Source organism: Miniopterus natalensis, chromosome 7 (genome assembly GCF_054644295.1).
Source record: "Miniopterus natalensis isolate mMinNat1 chromosome 7, mMinNat1.hap1, whole genome shotgun sequence".
Lineage (NCBI taxonomy): Eukaryota > Metazoa > Chordata > Mammalia > Chiroptera > Miniopteridae > Miniopterus > Miniopterus natalensis.
In genome coordinates this window covers 16,926,365-16,948,564 of record NC_142087.1, presented here as the reverse complement: position 1 = coordinate 16,948,564, position 22,200 = coordinate 16,926,365, and the positions used below count along the sequence as shown (strand labels likewise).

Genomic DNA, 22,200 nt, shown 5'->3' with positions numbered 1-22,200 from the left:
CTATTGGGAAAATGAGGAAAAGAGACATGTATATGTAGGTCTGACTGAGTGTGAGGTAGTTTGTAAGAAGATTAAATAAATTGCTATCGTCCAGCCAGGTGTGGCTCAGTGGTTGAGCATCAACCTAGGATCCAGGCGATCGGGGTTCGATTCCCAGTCAGGGCACATGCCCCGGGTGCGGGCTCAATCCCCAGTGGGGGACGTGCAGGAGGCAGTTGACCAATGGCTCTCTCATCATTGATGCTTCTCTCTCTCTCTTTCTCTCTCTGAAATCAAAAAAGACATATTAAAAAATAATAATAAATAAATTGCTATCTACCATAAGGAGTGAACAGATGAAAATGGCTGCATTAGATTAAAAGAGTAAGCGAGAAAGGGGGAAGAACATTGTTTTTATACCCGTTCTAATACCTTTGACTTCCTTCCCCCCCCCTCTTTTTTTTTTATTAAATATTCCCATCTTCTAAAAATAAGCAACCAGAGCCTATCAACATCTTTTTTAGGTTGATTACTATAAAACCATTGCAAAGTTAAATGTACAAACCATAGTACATCAGAGACACAGTAATAAATGTATATTCGAATGTACTATTGATCACAATTTATTTTAGTCATGAAAAGCCAGCAACAATCAGGCTGGACAAATACTTGATTGTATCCATGTTTCCATGGTGTATGGACAGCAGCACTGAGAGCACAATGAGAGCAACCTTTGACTTTCTTAAAATTTGTATTCCCTTTGGTAAAAATAAAAAAATGGTATTAAAAAGAAAAAGAGTAATAGAAATGAACACATGGCAGAAAGATATACAGAACAGGAATTATTTCATTGCCTGGCAAGGTCAAGAACAATCTAGAGTAGGTGACATCTGAGTCATGTGTTAGGGTAGATCAGGGGATATGAGCTTAGAAGGAAACTAGGGAGAAGAGGCTCTCCAGGCAGAGGTACAGGGGCTAGCAGCAAAAGCGAGCACGAGACATCTAGGGACACAAGGAATACAGTGAGGTCACCGTGTAGAGTGCATGGAGTGATGGAAGATGGAGCTGGGAAGACAGGTAAGGTACCAGAATCTGAAGAGGGTGGAGGCCAGGCTAAGAAAGATAATGGATAATCATGAGGATCCTGACAGAAGTTTTGCATAGAGAAAGGACATTCTGGTGGAAGGAATGCAAGGAGAAAGGGTGGGGTACACAGGTATTGGTCAGTAGGCTACTGTAACAGAACTGGAAGAAAAGATGGGAGTAAAGCAATGTGCCAGAGAAGACAGATTCTGGAGACAAAAACAAGAGGACTAGTCATATTTAGACTAAGGGACAGACAGATCTGGATGATCCTAAATCTGGCTTGGTTAATCAGGTAGATTACATCCCAGTCATGGTGATGGCCAGAGAAAACAGGAAGAAAGCAGTTTGGGGTCTAAGTAAGAGTCATGTTCTAGCTTCTCATGTTAAATCTAAAGAGTATGTGGGGTATCTAGATGGAGGGGTACAAAATTAGTTTGAAAATGTGGCTTAGGAAAGCTTGAGAGGCAGCAGGCAGAACCCTCAGCATTACTCAAGTTCAGACCTAATAAAAACCCTGGGAAGGAGATGAAGGGGGAGCAGCTGGAGAAGCAGGAGAACTGAGAGAAAATGGCGCCAAGAAAGACAGAGATGGAGTCTCAAGGAAGCAGTCACCCACACGTTTGGGAAGAAGCTACATTGAAGGGACAGACTGAAGAATAAGACCCAGGGAAAGAATATTTAGAAAAGTGAAAAAAATGAAGAAAACGGAATGTCAGGACATAACAGAGGAGTTCCAAGGAGTGTGAAGTACTGTGGAAAGGTTCAAGAGGATAGGTGTCTGAAAAAAAGTCAACCAGGAAATCACAAGAGACCTTAATTCAACAAATATTTTAGTGTTAACAAAGCCCTGTGGCAAATTATGAGAGGAAAAGATTGCACATGGTTGTTGGTGCCAAAATCATCACCGAGTAGGTGGCAGCTCAACTGAGCCTTAGAAAATAGATCTGAATTGACAGATGGCTACAGAGGAAGCCTTTCCAGCGGGGCCTGGTTAGGCAACAGCCAGACCCCAGTGGGAGACTACAAGGGTAAGGAGGATCTGAGCCTTTTCCTAACTTACTTTACCTTCATCTCTATTTTATGTCTATATATACTATCTAACAGAACTTTCTGTAACGATGAAAATGTTTTATATCTGCACTACTATGGAAGCCTCTAGGTACATGTGGCTAGTGAGCCTTAAAATGTGACTACTACAGCCGAGGAAGTGAAGTTAAAATTTTAATTTTAATTAATTAAAATTTTAATTTTAAATGGCCACATGTGGCTATTGGCTATTGTATTGAAGAACATAGCCACTTACCAAAATTTCTGCTCATTTTGCTGTAAATTGTCCTCCACTAACTAAAGGGTCATGGCACTGGGTCCTTGCTCTGAGGGTTCCTAGACCACTTACCTATGAATATAGTGGAGCTCAGGCCCATGAGTGGTGGGGAGGAAATGAGCCAGCCTGGACCCTGAGGTGGCTAATCCTCTCTGGAGACTGATTACAAATTCAAATTCTGAGCAGCCTGGCTAGAACCTCATGTTCCCAAAGGGCCCTAAGACAGACAGCGTCATTATGCTATGCGTGCATAGCCTTCTCCAGTCTTTTTATGTGTACTTACAAAAGGACTTCTTTTCAAGGACCCCTGTGTACTAAGTCATCAAGATCAAGGCCTTTAGTTATAAACTTGCAAGGCAGATTACATTTCTTTCAGATAGTAATCATTATGGAAAGGCTACTGCATTCTGATTAATCTGGTTAGCATTTGGAAAAAATAACCCAAACCCACTATGAGCTCATAGAATAAGCCTGAAAAGAAAAGATTATCATTACTTTACCTTGTGCAGCAATGAATTTGTTCTTTTCTTGGTAGCCCTGGTGGGAAGGGGAGAGTGGGGAAGAAAAAGAAAGTGAAAACCAAAAATGGATTGGAAATGAAATTCTCCAGATTCCCAACCAGCTAACAAAGCTTCCCTTGTTAAAGCTCCAGGCAATTAACAAGAATTTCCATTTTAGAAATTTCCAAAGGATTAGCTTTGGATAGCAGGAATCAAAGATTACAGATTACATGATCTAGATAGTCTTCTGTAAGTAAGTTATTAATGAAGAATATCCAAATGCCAAATCCTGGACTAGACCCTATTTCTGACGCTGTCTCAGAGGCTGACAATCTGGGTCTTAGTGTTAATGGATAAAAACCCTCCAAGGCAGAAGCATATGGGGTAGTTCCAGGGATGAAGCTGGACACTAGGAAGGAAAAAAAGTTATTTTCTTGATGATGCTTTACCCTGGTGCAAAAGCTTTCTGGGAATAACCTGTGGGTATGGCAGGTAAGCTCCCCAGCATTCTGGGTTCTCCACTACAGGCTGTGAGAGAAGCAAAGGAGCCTGGGGATATAGATAAGGAGACTGAAAAGCTGACAACTGGCAATAACTTCTAAAGAGCCTATATACTCTTAGACGTCTAAAGGTGAGTGAGGAAACTGGTCCCTTCTAAGACTCCAGGCTGGAAGCCCATTTGCCAACTATGCCACTGCCTGTTTTGTCTCCCCCTATGGTCAATGTTAGCTTTGCTTTCAGACCTTTGTGTTACCCAAACCACAGGTCCTAGTTTCCACTATCTGTTGTTACCACTTCCCTTCAAGATCCATCTGTGACCTTAGTTCTCTGCAAAAAGGGTTTGGTAAGTGACTGCTGGGGATAGGAATGAGGTTTAACTATATCTGGACAAGGTTTTTTTATTGGGGTAATAAAAATGTTCTAAAACGAAGAGACAATAGCTAAGGGGTACAGGGTTCCTTTTTGGGGTGATGGAAAGGTTGTAAAATTGACTGGTGATGGCTGCATATATCTGGGAATATACTAAAAACCACTGAATTGTACACTTTAAATGGGTGAAAATTACGATATATGAATTATATCTCAATAAAGTTATTAAAGTTCTAAAACAATTAGGGTGATGGCAGCATAACTTGGTAAATTTAATAAAAATCACTGAATTCTACACTTTAAATAGACAATTTTTTAAAATATAAACTATACCTCAATAAAGTTGGAGAGAAAAACGGTTTGGTAAGTGTAACTGGCAGCCTATGACAAATGGCCTTGACTTGCTTCAAAGGACACTGTCAGCCCCTATACTCCAAGTCCAAGGCACATCTACTACCTCTTTCTCACTGGATATCTCATTTGCACTTAACCCTGCTGACCATCAAACACTGCCTCCATGCTTACTTTTTGCCCTCTGAGATGCTCTTCTCTCCCAGTCTCCTTTTATCTCATTCATGAGTGTCTCTTGCTCAGTGTGCCTGCCAGGGCCCAATCTCCTTGCTCTAAATGACTTTCAAGACCATGGTTTTGGAATATCTCCTGAGCTCTAGATCAGCATGACCAACTGTGTGCTGGATACATCCACATTGATCACCCTATTCTCTCTAAGCTCTACTCTCAGAAATATATAATCCATCAAGTCCTGTTAAATTCTCCTTCCAAAGCAGTGTTTACTTTGTCGCTTCCTCTTCGATCTTTCTACAGGACCTCATCTTTAACCTGCTGCTGTAGCAGGCCCCAGTTGGCCCTCTTAAATCCATGTTGCACATGGTAACCTGAGTGACCAATATACAAATGTGGCCATGTCTCTTCTTGTCTTTAATACCTTTCGATGTTACCCCATTGCCCAGAGAATTAATTAGATACCTTAGCTGTACTGAAAATTTGCAGGTACTATAAGGTAGCTCACTCAGCACCCAGTCTCACCCACTGCTGTCTTGACTTTCTTACTTCAGAGGCCGAGACACTAAAAGCTAAATTCCCTAGACTCCTCCTTTAGAGTTCAGTTCTGCACAGACCTAGCTTCTTCCTAGCAGATGCTCCCACACAAGACCTGGGGTAGAAGTGAGCGATGTGAGATAGTGATTGTGCTAGGAAGATTGGTCTTTGGGCAAGCATGCAGCAGAAGCATGCAGTTCTTCTGCAGAACTTTCACTATGAGAGTCACAGGGGGTAGTTAGCTACATCTATGAGTGCTATATTCCTCACTGAGCAACACCTTGGCTACTTGAAGTACCAAGTGACAACGTCCAGTCCTTTTGTCTGAGTACCACATGCTCTTTACATATCACCAAGCCCAGGGTATAGATGGTGAAAATCATAAAACTAAAGCGCCTATATATCAACGATTTTCATTTTAGGTAGGCCCTCGGTGCAGCTAGACATGTCTTTTTCTTCCCTTTTTAGTATTCTTTCTTACTGATCTCAGAAGCTATTCCAAACTTTCACTACTCTTATGTCACAGTCCCATCTTCTTTCAGCAGATAAGCATGAATCTTAGAGAAAACAGACGAGTTCCCTCAACTTGCTTTACCCACACCTACAAACCATCTCTATTTATGCTGTATCCTCCTTTACCATCAATCCCAGAGTAAGAAATTCCCCTTTCTTTTGTTCAGCATGAATCTCTGTATTAGTATTCTTTTTCAAAAAATTGTGGTAAAATACATATAACATAAAACTGACCATTTTAGCCATTTTTATGTGTACAATTCTATGGCAGTAAGTTTATTCACACTGGACAACTATCACCACCATTCATCTCCAGAAATTTTTGTCTTCCAAAACTGAAAGTCTGTACCTATTAAACAATAATTCCCTAGTCCTCAATCCCCCTACCCCCTAACCACCACCATTCTGCTTCTGTGAATATGACTACTCTAGGTGCCTCATTGAAATGGAATCATACAATATCTGTCCTGTGACTGACTTATTTCACTCAGCATAACATCTTCAAGGTTCATTCATATGTCAGAATTTCTTTCCTTTCTAAGGCTGAGTAATATTCCATTATATGTTTATACCACATTTTGTTTGTCCATTCATCTTTTAGTGGACATTTGGGTACCTCCCACCTTTTGGCTCCTGAGATCAATGCTGCTAAGAACATGGGTGCACAAACCCCACCAGTCTTCTTCTCACACACCCTGCTTCAGTAGTAAGGCTTGTTCTTGCTAGTGTACACCCTCTCTCCGTCTTCTTTTCAAATTCTCTTTTTCTACTGGCTCATTTCCCACACCCTGTAACACATACTCAAGTCTCTCACACCATCTCTACAAACATTCTCTAAATCACCCCTAAAAACCTCCTCCCAGTTTTAGTTCTTCCCTCAGCCTTGGTTCATGGTAGATATGTCGAACTAGATTCAGCTGATGTGAGATACTCTTATCCTGTCCCCTTTATTTTTACTATAGATGGCAAGGCTTTTGTTCTTGGTTTTCTGAATAAGCTCAATAAAGAACTCATTGGCTCTTACAGAAAAGTACACGTTTAGATTCAGATTTTTACATGGGAAACCTTTGGGAAGGATGACAGGGTAAACATAATAATACATTTTAAATTATCTATTTTATCTTTAAAATTTTTTCCCCAGTCACTTAAAAAAATTACACTCCTCAGGGAAAACTTGAAATGACAAATATTCCTCCTAACATGAAGCTGGGAAGGAGCCAATAAATGGTAGCCAATGGTCATTCAAGAAATGATGAGAAAAGCTTGAGTGCCTTACATTGATGAATGAAGCATTGATGTAATCGGAATCTGGAACTCCTTCAACTGGTGTCAGATGGACTCTAGAGTGATCATCTAAGGAAAAAAAAATTTAAATATTAGTTAATATTAAAATAGTTAAATCCAATTTTATTTCTCACTGGTCCTGATACAACCAGGCCAGATGAGACAGCTGTGCCTATGTGTACAGAGACACACACGTACAAAGATGTCACTGAAGCACTATTTACAACAGCAAAAATTTGGACACTTCTCAACCATCATTAGGGGACTAGTTAAATAAGTTAAGATATGTCCACAGCCCTGGCCGGTGTGGCTCAGTTAGTTGGGCACTGTCCTGTGCACTGAAAGGTTGCAGGTTTGATTTACGGTCAGGGCACGTACCCAGGTCACAGACTTGATCTCTGGTAGGGTGCATGCAGGAGGCAGCTGATTGATGTTTTGCTCTCATATTGATGCATCTCTCGCTCTCCCTCTCCCTTCCTCTCTCTCTAAATATCAATAAACTATTCTTTAAAAAAAAAAAGATATGTCCACAATATAGAATAGTAAGCAATTGATAAAGAGGAAAGTGAATACTTTTGTTTCTCAATAGATGAATTAACAATATATATTGTTAAAAAAAGTCTGAACAATGTATATAGTATACCAATTACATTAAAAAAATATATACACATATTCATGCACAAATAGGAAGATATAAGTACGTTATATATAAAAGTCTACTACAGTGATCTCTAACATATTATGCACCCAAAAATATACCAGAAGTTTTTAAAAGAATAAATTAAATAATACACACACAAAAAAAATTCATTATAAAAACAAGACAAAGTTCAAGTATCTTGCTCTCTTATCCCACTGGATTATGCATATCCCATTCTGGAGACCACTGGCCTAGAAAAATGTCTCTTAGGCTATACAGATCAACTTATTAGTAATGACTAACTCTGGGAAGGGGTTATGAAGAGAACTCTGTATTGGAATTTCTTTGCAATGAGCACTACAAAAAACTGTAACAACCCACTTCCTATCTGGTCCTAGTGAAACTTCTCTCAACCTCCTAAAAACATTAGGCTTGCCACAGAAAACCTGGTTAAGCACCCCTATTGACTCTGTAAGCACCTGGGGTCGCCTTGGGAGCCACAAAGGCAATTTCAGCTTGACAGAAGACCGGACTTTACTCTCCTTACCAACCCTCCTATAATCACAAGATTCTTTCCAGCCTCAGAAAAACTGGCTAGGGATGCAGTTTCAGGTTACATCCCAAGAAACTCTACCAACACTCACAAGGCAAGATGTTTACATATCGATTTTTTTCCTTATTTTCCTCCTTGGAGGCAGCTTCACAGGTGGCCTGGATAGGACAAGCAGGGAGAGCCTGAAAGGTTAAGAGAAATTAGAGGAGTTACTAACAGGGATAAACACCAAACATGCAAACTGCTGCACCAAATCCTGACTTGGCAGCAAGTTCTACCCTTTCGTGGGGGAAAAAGATGGGCCCAAGTGAACAGTTACAGCCTAACACACAGTGTGCACCTCTTCTCTAAAGAGCCTGCACATTTCTTAGAGTCTACCACCAAGAATCCCCAGGAACAGGATGCCCTTCCTGTTACTATGCAGCATGCTCTTTATATGATTACTATGTTGTCAGGGGCCTGTTACAATGCTGGGTCAAAATGGACCACCCCTGTTAATAGGAGTAGGGATGTAACTGAAGAGATGAGTCATGCTAACCACCATACAAAGATGAGGTGCATCTCAGAGTGACCTACACAGGAGGGCTCTGGATGGCTGGCTGAGTTAGGTCTTCTCTAGAGCCCTGACAAAGGGGTATGGCAACCCAGCCTTTAGCATCATGTGGCAAGTAAAAAAGGACAGGCATGTGGGTAGGAGAGTAGGCATTCACATGGATTCAGTAGTTAGGAAGCAGAGGATCTGGTGAGGTGACAGTGACTATGCAGCAGTTTTGAAGTAAATGTATATTAAATAGGTATGTGTATACACATAAATGGTTCGACATGAGGTAGTTTGGATTGTCTGAACTTTAGCAAATGAGTTAAACTTTCTAGGCCCAAGTTTCCTCATCTGTAAAATTGGGATGCTAGTACCTGCCACATAAGGAATAAATAAATCTCACATCTGGCATAAAATAAGCATTTAATAAATTCATTTTAAAAAGGAGTGGGAAGCTAAACCTTATTATTTGAAATGTTTTCTTTTTATATGTTCCATATATTCAAAACTAAGAAAGCAAAAAGGGAAACAGTTTAAAATTCCAACCCAGAAACCTTTCTCATAAGTGATTTGGAAATATGTTTTATGAGCCTTAAAAATATTCATACTCTTTGACCTAGCAATTCCACTTCTGAGAATCTAGCCTAAAGAAATAAAAATCTCTACGTTCAAATTATTTACTTCATCACTGTTTTGAATGACCCCAAACTGAAAACAACCTTAGTATTCAGTAGTAGGGTAAGAGTTAAGTGTATTATTTTTCATTCATTCTTTTAACAAATATATATTGTATACCTATTAGATACTGTGCTAGATACAGAGCAAAGTGTTGAATCAGTCATATACACAGTTCTTGCTTTCATAAATACAAACTTGTGTGTGAAAGACATTAAACAAATAGAACAAATGAATATAAAATTATATACCACAATAAATGCAATGAAAGAACAAAATGCTATTAGAAAGTATACCCAAATTTAGAGGAAGAATGAGCATGGAAAACAGTATTCTAGGCACAGTGAACAGCATCTGTGATAACTCAGAGGCAGGAGAAGGCTTGGCTTGTGGAAAGAACTAAAAGATCAGTGAGCATGTTATGTAGAAAGTGTGACTGGTAGGGATGGCAAGAGGAAGTGGGAGGAGATGAGCGTGGTAAGGTTAATTCACACATTTCCACATAGTTTGAATTTTATTTTAAGTGCATGAGAAAACCATTCAAAGTTTTTAAGCTGCAATCTAATATACAGGTTAAAGAATCACTCTAGCTGCTCCATGGAAAATGGACTGGCAAACAAGAACAGAAATATGGAAAGATGATGGTACAAGGAAATAGGTGCATTTGAGATATATTCTGGAGACACAGTTACTAGATTTGGAGATGGAATAAAGGGAATGTAGATTAGGCAGAGAAAGAGACAGGAATAAAGGGTGAGTCTTTGGTTTCCAATTTTGATAAGAATAAAAAAAAAGATTAAATAAAGGAAATGCCAGCCTAAAAGGAACCAATTTTGCCAGATGAAAGCAAGAGCTCTAAGAAGGGAGCAATATATTTCCTGGGAACCAGCACGACAGTGATAAGAGAAATTAAAATAAAAGATCCTAAGTTAAAAGGAGTCAGAATTTCATAGTCCATCTGGCTTCACTTTCTCAAGATTTTCCTTTCAGAGTTAAAACCCTGGAGGTTCTGCATGTTATTTTACTAAGAGAGGCAATTTCTTTAGACCCTGTGCTGCTAATACTTAAGGGGGGAAAAAAGAGTTATCCTGAACAGGACTACTGTACAGAGACGCTGATTAAGACTGGAATTTCCCAATTTACCCAGATAGGCTAGATTTCCACGTTTCCACCCTGGTACAGGGAAGGATAAGATATGAGTTTTTAAAGCCCTCACAATTAATTCAGAGGCATTCCTTCCCCTGTATACTCCTTGTCTCAAACGATGCAGAACAAAGGTAGTGACAGCAAGACTTGAAAATAGTGCCCAGGGTCAGTAATAACAATGACCACACCTCATAGTCCTATTAGCATCCCTAGCTCCCCAAGTCAGATGGAGAAAAACTAGGTCTCCAGCCATGCTAAGTAAGGCTCCTAAGAGGAAAGTGAGGAAGAAACAGGAGCTGTTGTTTGACAAGGGAAAAGGGAACATGGTGCTAGATGCAAAGGGTCAGACTGAAGAGCCTATGTCAGGGATAAAAGCAATGAGAATCCTACTCCTTTTAGTTTCTACACTGGAAAACCTGCCCACAGACCGAGGAAGCAGCAGCTAAACCAGAAGGCTAGCGATGTTAAATTCTCTTGAAACACTAGGTGGCATCAAAGACTATTTCATCCCTTGCTTAAGCCTTTACTGGGAACAAGGCTATGTATTTTTTTTTTAATTGTTTTTCAATTTTTATATTTATAAAAATATATCCATCACATGATTTAACATATAAGTTCTCTTTGGGCTCTTCCCTCATCATATACTCTTCCTTCTCTCACAAATAAAATTACCTTGCTTTAATTTATTTGTATCCCATATATCTTATATCCTTAAACAATATTTTTTTATTGTTCAGTCTATTTTTTTAATAAAAATTGAATCATAAACAAGTAGTAACTTGTTTTTTGGGCCCAATATTATGTTCTGAAGATTCATCTAGATTGTTCCATGTAGCCAAAGTTCATTCACTTTATTTTGCAGTGTTCTATTTTGAGCCCATACCAACATTTATTTACCCATTTTACTACTAATGAATATTTGGGTTGTTTACAGTGAACAATCCTGCTTTGAGCAATTGGTATATGTGTTTTCTCATGCACATGTGCAAGAGTTTTAGATATGAGTATCTATAACTTTACCAGATAAGGCCAAATTGTTTTTCTTTTTATATATATATATGTTTTTATTGACTTTAGAGAGGAAGGGAGAGGGAGAGAGAGAAATATCAATGAAAGAGAAACATCAACAGTGATTGGCTGCCTCCTACACACACCCCACTGGGGATCAAGCCCTGCAACCAGGGTGTGTGCCCTGACCATGAATCAAACCCGTGCTCAACCACTGAGCCATACCCCTGGGCAAGGCCAAATGTTTTTCAAGGTAGTTGTACCAGTTTACACCCCCATCAGCAATGTAGTGTCCCAGTTGTTTTGTATCCTCATCAACATTTGCCATCGTCAGACTTTAAATGTATGAAATGTCGGCTGAATTTACATTTCTCTTGATTTATTAATGAGGTTGACCATCTTTCCACAGATGACCGGTCAACAGGGTTTCCTCTTCTGTGAACTACCTAGCAAGTGTTTTCCCCATTTTTCTCCTGGATTGCTTGTTTTCTCATTAATTTATAGGAGTTGTTCATATATTCTGGATTCTAACTCTTCGTTAGTTATAAGTGTTACAGATATTTTTTGCCAAGTTTGTGGCCTGCCTTTTCATTTTCTTTATATCTATTTATAAGCAGAAGTTCTGCATCTTAATGTAGTCAAGCTGACTAATCTTTCCCTTTATCAACATTTTAAGTCTTAAGAATCCTTTCATACTGTGAGATTTTATTTTCCTATATTATTCCCACGTTCATCATTTTGCCTTTTAGATTTCAATATGTACACTAACTGAGATTGATTTTTGTGTTTGGTATGAGACAAGAATTAAATTTCATTTATTCCCATAGGCTTACCCAATTGTCCCAGCACTATTTATTGTAAGGACCATTCTTTCACCCACCAAAACTATAAAAGCATTTCTGTCATAAGTAGGCTTTCATTTACACATAAATCTGCTTTTGGGCTCTCTATTTTATTCCACTGATCAATCCGTTTATCCCAGTGCTAATACACAACTGTCTTAATTACTAGATTTTATAATAACTCTTTATATCTGGTAAGGCAGGTCTCCTCACCTTGTTCTTCTTCTTCAGGAATGTCTTGGCTATTCTTGAATCTTTTCTCCTCCATATAAATTTTAGAATCAGCTTGTCAAGTTCCACAAAAAACCTGTTGGGATTTTTATTGGAATTGCATTGAATCTACATATCAGTTTGGGGAGAATTGACATTTTTACAATACTGAGCCTTTTAATCCACTGGTCTCATCTTGTCATTAATTTAGGCCTTTTCTTTAATGCGTTCAAACATTTTAATAATTTTCTCTAAAGATTTTGTAAAGATTTTGTTAAATTTATTCCTAAGTACTTTGCATTTTAAATGCTACTATAAATGGCCATTAGAAAATATTATTAGATTCTGATAGTGGCTTATGCATAGAAATGCATTAATTTTTAATGCTGTTTTGTATCTATGGATCTTGCTAAAATAACTTACCAATTCTGATAATTTATTTGATGAGACTTTGTATTTCTCTGAGGGCAATATTCTACCCTGTGAAAAATGCATATTTTGTCTCTTCCTTTCCAATCTTTAATACCTTTCATTTCTTTTCTTGCCTCACTATGCTGCCTAAGATCTTCAGTACTGTACTAAATATCATTCATTTACTTTTATGTTTGAATTCCCTTTTAAATATTCTCACCTAACAGCTACCAGTGCCTGAATGGTCTGCTGAGATGGGGAATCTACTACCTTCTGAGGTAGTTTATCTCATCTTGGAACAGTTTATTTGGAAGGATCCAACACCCAGATATACAATTTCTTTTGTATTTCCCTTGTACTGACTAGTGTAAAACTCAGATGTCAGCTGGTGCCTTCTCTGCCCCTTGGGAACCCTGAAACTTCAATTCCCTGGACTGCTGAATTCAAAGCCCTTGACACAGCACCTGTTAATTCCTATAAGCCCTTGGCTCTAATTCATTTGTTTAGAGACAACTCATCAATGTAGACGCTATTTTGTCTCTACTTCACTTCAATGACACACAGTCCTGTCATCAGATTACATACACTTTTTTTATCTGGAAATCCAAGAATTAAGCTATCTCTATTAAAGATGTAGAATCCTGAGCAATGGGGTGTCACATCTTGCAATGCAGATTTTAACCATCTGGCTGGTTACACCTCATTCCCTCTCTTCTCTCTCCCTATCTTCCTCTCAGGAGCTAAATTTTCTTTCTTTTCTTAGAAAAGCCTCGAACATGCTTTAGGGACCTCAATAAGTGGCTTTTCAAAGTGTTTCTTTTAAACAAATTCAGTGCTTCCTTCTAAGACGAATGCTGGTCAATAAAAAAGTTCCAGCTTATAATTCTCAGACAAAAACAATCTCATGGCAATTTCAACCATGGTGGGGTTTCATAAAGATGCTACACACTCTCCTTTCAGCCTGTCGAATATCTGAAAACAGCTGTTGTGTCCTATGCCTAGTTCCTTCAGCTGTTCACCCCCATGGTACAGTTTTTCTCCAAAACAACTTCCCATTTAGTGTTATTCTTTTTCAGAGACCTGACCACAAGACTCCTGGCACAGTTCAAGCAAGGGACATGAACTCTTTATTCTACGTGCAGTATATCCATCCTAAAACTTCCACTAGCTTTATTTACCACATTAAAAAAAAACTCTGCTTTTAAAAATGTTATAAAAAAATATGCTTACTGTAAAAGTCAGTCAAATAAATTCAGAAGAAAGAGGAAGTTCCTTATCATGTCTCTCCTATATTCTACTTCCCCTTATAGGTAACCCATTGCTCATAGTTCACAGTATTCTTCCAGATTTTAAAAAATGCATTAACATACTCATACATTTTTTTAAAGGGAGTATTGTACCATGTATAGTCCTCTGTAATGTGTTTTCTCCATTAACAGTACAGCTTAGAGATTTTTCTAAGTCAAGACATTTATTTTAATGACAGTACAGAATTTCATAATGGATACAAGAACTCATTTAGTCATTCTATTTGACGGGTATCTGCTTTTCATTTTATTTTCTTTGTTATTATAAACAATGCTATAATAAACATCCATGTACAAATATATATTTGATTTTCTGTTAGAGTCTAAGGAGTTAGATCAGACAGTGTAGGCATTTAAAAGTTGATTGATACTGTTAAATCATCCTTCCAATGCTATGCCAAGTTAAACCCTACCTGTGTATAACAGTATCTGTATCCCCATACCTTTGCCCATACTTGGTATCAGTCCTTTAAAATTTTCATATTGGACAGGCCCAAAATAATGGTGAGTTTTAATCTAGCCTTCCCTGATGACTAGATACAGTTGAGTTTTTATATGTTTATAGACCATTTGTTTTTCTTCTGTGAATTGCCAATTTTGCTACAGCAATGTTCACTTTTTCCTCATAGGTTAGTAAAAGCTCTTTATATACTATGGAAAATTCTGTCTACCTGTGGCAAATAGCTTCTCCAGAGACATTTAATATTTTAAATGTATTTACTACCTTTCAATCTATTCCATTCTGTCTTCTGAATCTTGTGTTTTGCTTAGAAAAGCTCTCCTTACCCTATGATTATAAAAATATTATTCTATGATAGGAGATACAAATTGGTATGTTTGCCCTATGTGCTATTCGACAGCCTCTTTCCTGACAGGGCTGACTGACGCAAACACAGTAACGCTTGCCCCACACTGTGCCAACCAGATTCTCTTTGCCAGGATTCTGAAACCCCAAAGGCAGCAGAGGCTTTCTGAGAGGGCCCCAGAGCCAGCAGAACAGGGCCTGCTTTGCCCTAGGGTTGGTAGCCTATCTCATCTTTTGGTTCTGCCAGTTTCTCCAGTGTCTCCTCAACTGATAGTGTTGGGTTTTTTGCTTAATTTAGTTGTGTTGATGTCTCTGGTTTTTAAATAAAGGAACTTAACTGACTTAACAGTTAGTATCAGTGAGTGGGTTGTAGTTAAGAAACTAATGGGGGAAATGTGGGTGATGTAAACCTGATTCCTGTGTCCAGATAAAGAGAAAGAAACTGTCAATCAATTTTCAGGATGGGAGAGAGCAAACCATTCATAGTTTACAACTGTACAACAGCTATTTCAGTTATTACCTGTAATCACCTGGAATGTGTTTCAGCTGGTGGTAAAGGGGTGGGAGAATCCCAATTAAAGGATGAGAAATGTTGAAACTGAGGAGTAGAATTACTTCTGACAATATCAGATAACAAAACGAGAAAAAGCCCAGCTCCAATATCAAATGCTCATCTCCACAAACAGTGTAAGGCTCAGGGTCATTCTACAACTGTGCTATGTATTTTGTGCTGAACCAAATGTTAACATTTCAGAATTCTGCTGGTTGCTGAATGTTCATGACAACGGAATTCACATCTTTCCTGGGTTGTTCATGTGAAAGACAGGGCTTTGGTGAGACAACTGAAATAATGATGAAACAAAACAGAGGAGTTGGAGAAGGCCAACTTCTAAAAACCTCTCCACTGCATCTGGCTTTTATGATGAAAACTTCTCCACAACCCAGCTCTCATTGCTCATGGATAATAAGGACGCAAGCATAACACAACCTAGAGGGTAAAATACATGAACAAGGTAAAAAGCAAGGAGCTAATAGGAGAAACTGCAGGAATTCACTGAGTTGGATCATCGAAAAAGGAGGGGAAAGCATAATTTTTGTATAAGGTCAATTTGTAATTATGGTATGGTTATGTAAACTTCTGAGTTAGTGTAACAGCTCAGGAAACTGGCCAGTTTTAATGGTGGGCTAGGCTGGCAAATGGAAAACTGGACTGAATTGGATTCAGCTAGGTAACAATGAAAAGCCAGAAAACCCTTGGCACAAACTAGAGATCAGTGTTACATGGTATCTAACAGGCTCAACCTTCCTACTGATACCTTCACCATCTGATGGAATCAACAAGTGCCTTGCTTGAGGGTGTACACTGGTGAGGAAAGCACTGGAATCTTTCAGAAGTGCTTTCCTGGCTGTCTATCACAGTGAGATGCTGGTGGAAGGGGCTGGCTTCAAAATGGGATTCCTGATCTTAGTGGGATGGAAGGAGCCTCAAAGGCAAAGCTGCCAGGGCTCAAACATCTCTGGTTTTGGATAATTCACTGTGACGTTCCCAATAATGGAAATGACAGGCAGCCAGCCAAGCTCAGTTGAGAAGGCCTGGCTAGACTGCAATGCTAGAAAGGGCCCCTTCTCACCCAATTCCCAGGCCTGGGTCAGTTTAGAGAACCAGAGCCCTTCAATGATGGGCACATGTAAAGAAGAGCCCTTCCACAGCACATCTGGTTAAGATTGAGCAGGAGAATCATATTAAAAAACCTAAAGAAAAAAAACACACAAAAAAACCCCTAAAGATTTGGGGACAAGACCATGATCTTGTCAGCATACTCTGGTAGAGAATGTAAGCCTGACCAAGGGGCCCTAGATATCCAAATGACTGCAACTACCCATCATAAATTAAGTATTATGAGTCAATAAGCCATAAATTTGGACATTTAGCAGAATTCCACCACCAGCTGGAAGTGATGTGTAAGGAACACTTGCCACACACCCACTCCTTTTAATAAACACCTCTGATTTCCCAACAATATCAACAGTTGACTGACAAAGAAAAATGTCGAGCCTAGTATACAAATGGCTCTGTGAGATGTGCTAGCCTGTTCTGGAGGTAGATTGCTGTGGGATAATCTACCTAAGGGATGGCTCTGAATGGTATAAAAGAAAAATCCTTCCAGTGAACAGAACTTCAAGCAAGGCATCCCACTATCCACCCTTACTGGTGGTCAGAACCTAAACCGATGCCGGGGCAAGTGGACAACTGAAACCAGAAAGATAGGAAATATTTATGCTCCATGTGTATGCTCACCGGAGGGCACTCACTGCTAACCACCAAGGAGATGCTGGTCAGCCCTTTCCCTTAATATCCCAGTGCTGGCCCAACAAGCCCATGAATATAGAGGCCATGGTAACACAGCAATTGGCTCTCACCATAATATTTATTGTATTTGCCTACCATGCCTCTTAGAACACCACTTCCATCCAGGGATTTACGGAAATGCCTTATGGGACCTCAGTGAATATTACCTCCAAACAAAGACCTCATTTCACACAAAAAGAAGTATGGCCATAGGGTTACATACCCCATTACCCAGAAGCAGTTGGCAGTACAGACTACACTACAGTAGAGTGTGATGATGGAGACCTAGCTATGGTGCTGAGGCTAGGGTGCCTTTTTTTTTAAGAGAGAGAGGAAGAGAGAGAAATTGAACAGTCACCTCCCACAACCCCCACTGGGGTTCAGACCAGCAACCTTTTGGTGTACGGGACAATGCTCCAATCAATGGAGACCCTGGCCAGCGCTGGGGTGCTATCTTGTGAGATGAGGTCTCAATCAATAATGAGCAAAAATAGTGCTGTTTTTTCAACAGCCAGAAAAAGGGTCCAAGCTATTCCATTAACTCTTGCCCAGTAAATGGTCTCGTTTCAATTCTTGCCTCCTTCCCATCTATTCTCTACTTGTACCTAATAATTTTTCAGAGTGCAAATCTGGCCACATCTCTCTGCTCCCTGAAACCCTTCACTGATGGAGATGAGTGGTGACCCACCCACCTGATAACTGTCCCTCCTTTCCTCCTTGCTACTAGAGCTCCAATAATCTGGACTGGTTTCAGTTGGTTGCAGTAAGCCTATTTCTTCCTTGCTTATGGCTAGTTTGAAAAGAAGCATGTGACAAAGGAAGTCTCCAGAAGATTTTGGGAAAGTTTTCCTCACTGATAAAAGGAGACATATAGGAAGAAACAGTCACCCTTGTCCACTGGACCATGTGGTGCCTAGAACTGGGGCAGCCATTTTGGTATCATGAAGGGAGCCAGCCTAAGAGACAAAGCTGACATACATGGTTGAGTTGAAAGGTGTGAAGGAGACTGAGAGTTTACCAATAACCAAGGTGATCCTCTATGTCCTCAAATCCATTCCCCTTTCTCTAATCATGACCGCCTTACGTCAATATATCAGCACCTCTGGTATCAACAGCTGTTGCAGCCCCTAACTGTACACCCTGCACCTATTCTGATCTCCCAGTGGGCCATTCTCTATATAGCAGCCAGTCATTTTTTCAAAATACAAACCTCGTTGGTCCATGGTTCTACTTCTTTCACAACAATCTACAAGATTTACAGTCTGGCCTAATCTTTCAGTTTCATCTCTTACTGTTCTCCTGAGTCGCTGCCCTTTGGCCACACAAAGCCTTTCTTTATTTTCTGAATGTGCCCTTCCCTCACTACTGACAGTTTGCTCCTGCTATTCCCAGTGCCTGGAATGTCCCCCATCCCCCTTTCCCCAATGTCTTTGCTTAGGATTAGGTCTCAATGAAAACATCATTTCTTCAAGGAAGTTCTGACCTCGGATCAGAACTGATGGGATGGAATCACCAACTGGTAGATCCACGAATATGTTCTGCTTTCTTGAGGGAGTTATAAAAAATGTGAATCTAAATTCCCAAGATGAGGCCTTTACTCTTGCAGTCTGCCATGGTCCTCTTTTTCCACTGAGCTACTCCCTGACACTCTGGGATCCCTATTTCAAACTCTAAAAGGCCATCTGTTAATACCTAATAGGATCCTAATATTATGCACCAGTCCTTCATGTCCTATATTGCTATTTGAGTTATTTTTGTTCTTGTTTATGGACAGTGAGTTTCTTGAGTGTAGGAACTGGATCTGATTTTGCTCCCCAGCAAACCCCTGGCATCTAACACATATTAATCATTTAATAAGTATTTATTAAACAAAGTAACAGATGTGATGATGAATGAATAGATGGATGGACAGATAAGGGAGGTGAGACAAACTTTCATTTCCTGTCCATAATCACACAGGGAAAGAGTCAGAAGAACTTGGTAAAAATTTTCTCACCTCTAACCCATTAAAAAACTGTTTTCTCCCCTAAGACCTTAAGTCTGCCTTCCTCCCTGCTCACACATCAGTGTCAGCAAAGAACTCACGTTGAATTCCTCTCTGAAGAGCTTATTGTCATCAGCCATTCTCCGGTTAATCTCCTCTTCCAGCTTGTCCACAGGCAGGGGTGGATACTTCCTGTTGGTGCTTGGGGACCTGGCCAGAAGTGGCACGCTCTGGGGTTCTGCAGTGCACAAGGGGGAAGGTTGGTCAGGTGCCCCGGGGACCAGCCCGTCTCTGGAGGCTAATTGGGGATTCTATCTCAGGGAACAAGCCTCCAAGAACTAGAGCTGCTCTCTTCAGGCCCTTTTCTTTTTAGAATAGGGAAACCCCTAATTTCTTGATTTTCTTCTCCACGAAGGTTCTGCATGCCATTAAAGGGTTCCTTACCCACATCCTCAGTGCGGCCATTGGATAGGCGGAAAGAATTGGAATGGCTCCCAGCTTGCTTGTATTTCTTAAACCTAATGAGAAAATGTTCACAGTGAAAAACTAAGCACAGAAGCAGAAGAAACCAATCACTGGTTTTGTATTTCCACTCATAAATTGAGCCTTTCCAAATCTCCTTTACCAAATAAACAGGCTCTTTTAGAGACAGGTCCTGCACATGCTGAGGCAGCTCCATTCCACAGTGCTCCTGCTCACCCTCAGCACACTAGAATCCAACCCAGGTAACACCAAGAGAATATTCTAGCTTGTGTGGCTCTGTGCAGCTCCAGTTCCAAAACTCACTGGAGATCACAGTCATAAAAGGCGAAAAAGGATGAGTGGGTAGAACACAGTACGGGGAAGGGAGTAGATAAGAATATTCATATCAAACAAAAATCCTGGTATTTTCCCAATGCAACCAGGGAAAAGATCAGAGCTTCAGACTTGGGTGGGCACAATTCTCCTGCATGACAGTGGAGACATATGACAACTTATAGGGGTGTACAAGGTTCCCTCTCTTTATCTTGCAGAAGAACAGGAGCACAAAGAGCAGCTTAAGCCAAAAATAAGGGCAGAGTTAAACCCAATTAAGGCAGTAACTTCAGTAGGAAAAGAACAAATACACTTCCCTCTTTTCTCCCTGGGGTTTCCCTTTTTTGCTTTTGTTCCCTATTTGAGTGATATTATCTGGAGGACCCTGAAAGTCAGAAAGGGGAACCCTGTAACCCACATGGTTTAGTTCAGTATGCCAGGGTATGGAGTCCTAGAGGGGTTTGGGAACAAAGCCCCAAGTAGAAATATTTTATATGCTTTATTAAGCATATAATCTCCACCAGGGCACTTTTAAGGGTTGCTACAATAGGGCTAGATATGAAGATCTTACACACCTATCAGTAAAAACACAGACTGTGGCTTCTTCCCTCAACCTTCAAAGCACCACCCTGGACTTTAGGTTGAAGTGGAGTTGGGGGACTGGGTCTTGACGAAGACTATGTAGATAGAGCTTTTAAACCATTTCTAAGTAGAATTTTAATTTTAGGAGTACTATCTTGACTCATTCTGCTCTATGCTCTTCATAGTCCCTATCCTACTGTTCTTCTGGACTGAGTGGGCTTGAGGCCCTGGGGTTACTGAAATAGAGTACACGAGAATGGAGAAGTACTAGCTCACATGCTCACCTTAACATGTATAGAACTATGATAATAAAGACGATCACTAGCAGAGAGGACAGGGCCACCATCACTGCAATAATTGGCGTCTCATCTGAAATTGAGAGAAGAAAACATGTCATTATCACTGTGTGCAATGGAGGGCCCAAGTTGGCAGCTCAGGAAAATACCCACAAAAGAGGACTCATTCAATGCTTCTGTAGATGACAGTGCATGGACAGAATGAGTGAAAGAGTGAGAGAGAGAACACTTTCCACTGCTATCTTATCTCTGACTTACCGTAATTTGTTTTCTCTCTGTTTCCCTGCATTTGAATAAAAGCTCTTTGAAGGAGAGACTGTGTTTTGTTCATTGCTACAGAGCTTAAAACAGTGCTTAGTACATAAAAAAATAAATATTTGAAAGCATGGACACATTCAATTCTGATGGCAATCTAGGTATGAGGGCCAACACTGTACTCTCTCCCCAGCCTCAATGGGCTCCATCTAGAGCAGGGGTGGGGAATGTCTAGCCTAAGGGCGATATTCGGCTCACGAAATAATTTGGTCTGGCCACTGCAGGCAGGACTCGGAATTTAATAAATCTAGGAGCTTTTTTTTATAGCTAATTTTTAAGTTAATAATTTTGTATGGCCCGCGAACGATGTTATAAATATCCAAATGGCCCTTGGCAGAGAAAAGATCCCCCACCCAGATCTAGAGGAAGACAGGAAGGAAAAGGAAAAAGGACAATTTTCCTATCATAAGCCCAGAGAATTCTCTGTGCTTTCCTGGCACAGAGAATGCTGTTCCTGATTAAAGCAAGCAGATTATTATATCCTTAAACACTATATATTCAAAATGCCAGGTATTCTTTTCTACCTCTTTCCACAGCCACCTTTTACCATAATCCCAACTACAGCAACATATGGCTTAGAGATATACTGGAAGGCAGGCCTTGGATTTCCATTCTATAGGGCCTGGCTTCCTTTCCATCCAATACTTAGCCTTCTTTCTCATGGCAGTTGACAAGGTGCTGACTCATCTTCTACTCTCATGCCCCCACCAGGAACTACACAACCAGTCTGAGTTTATAACTATCTTCACCATTTTCCATCCTACTAAAAAGGAGGACAAGTCCCGCCCATGTGAAAGTCAATCCTGTCACACATGCTCTGGATTATATCCATTACTGTCACCTCTAAGACTTGTCTTCTTGACCTCATTTACCCTCCTCCAGTCACCAACAGCCCCAGGCTTCACAGTTAACTTTTCACAACAGTTATCTTATAAAACAGTAATTTTCTCCAATTCTTTACTTCCGGGTACCTCCTTAACCTATTTTGCTTTGACTCCTACCCTCAGTGTTCCATTTAAACTGCTCGTTAAGGATACCAACAAATGGCACATTCCCAAATCCAATGGAAACATTCCCATTCACATCTGACTCAACCTCTTAGCAGCATTCATTAAAAAAATATTTATA

The 22,200-nt window shown here is 40.0% G+C and overlaps 1 protein-coding gene across 3 annotated transcripts in view; it reads right to left on the bottom strand.

The window, feature by feature from the left end:
• Window positions 1-22,200, bottom strand: part of PTPRA (protein tyrosine phosphatase receptor type A) — a 110,047-nt gene that overhangs the window by 16,799 nt on the left and 71,048 nt on the right. For 2 of the 3 annotated variants that reach the window (XM_087818837.1, XM_087818838.1), the window contains 6 exons: window positions 20,746-20,830; window positions 19,529-19,602; window positions 19,186-19,322; window positions 7,900-7,990; window positions 6,608-6,684; window positions 2,890-2,926 (listed from right to left, as the gene is read on the bottom strand). In XM_087818837.1, coding sequence (XP_087674963.1) covers window positions 2,890-2,926; window positions 6,608-6,684; window positions 7,900-7,990; window positions 19,186-19,322; window positions 19,529-19,602; window positions 20,746-20,830 — 501 coding nt within the window. Of the gene's footprint in view, window positions 1-2,889; window positions 2,927-6,607; window positions 6,685-7,899; window positions 7,991-12,230; window positions 12,325-19,185; window positions 19,323-19,528; window positions 19,603-20,745; window positions 20,831-22,200 lie in introns of those variants that run through there. The other variant, XM_016215798.1, reaches the window with a different exon arrangement.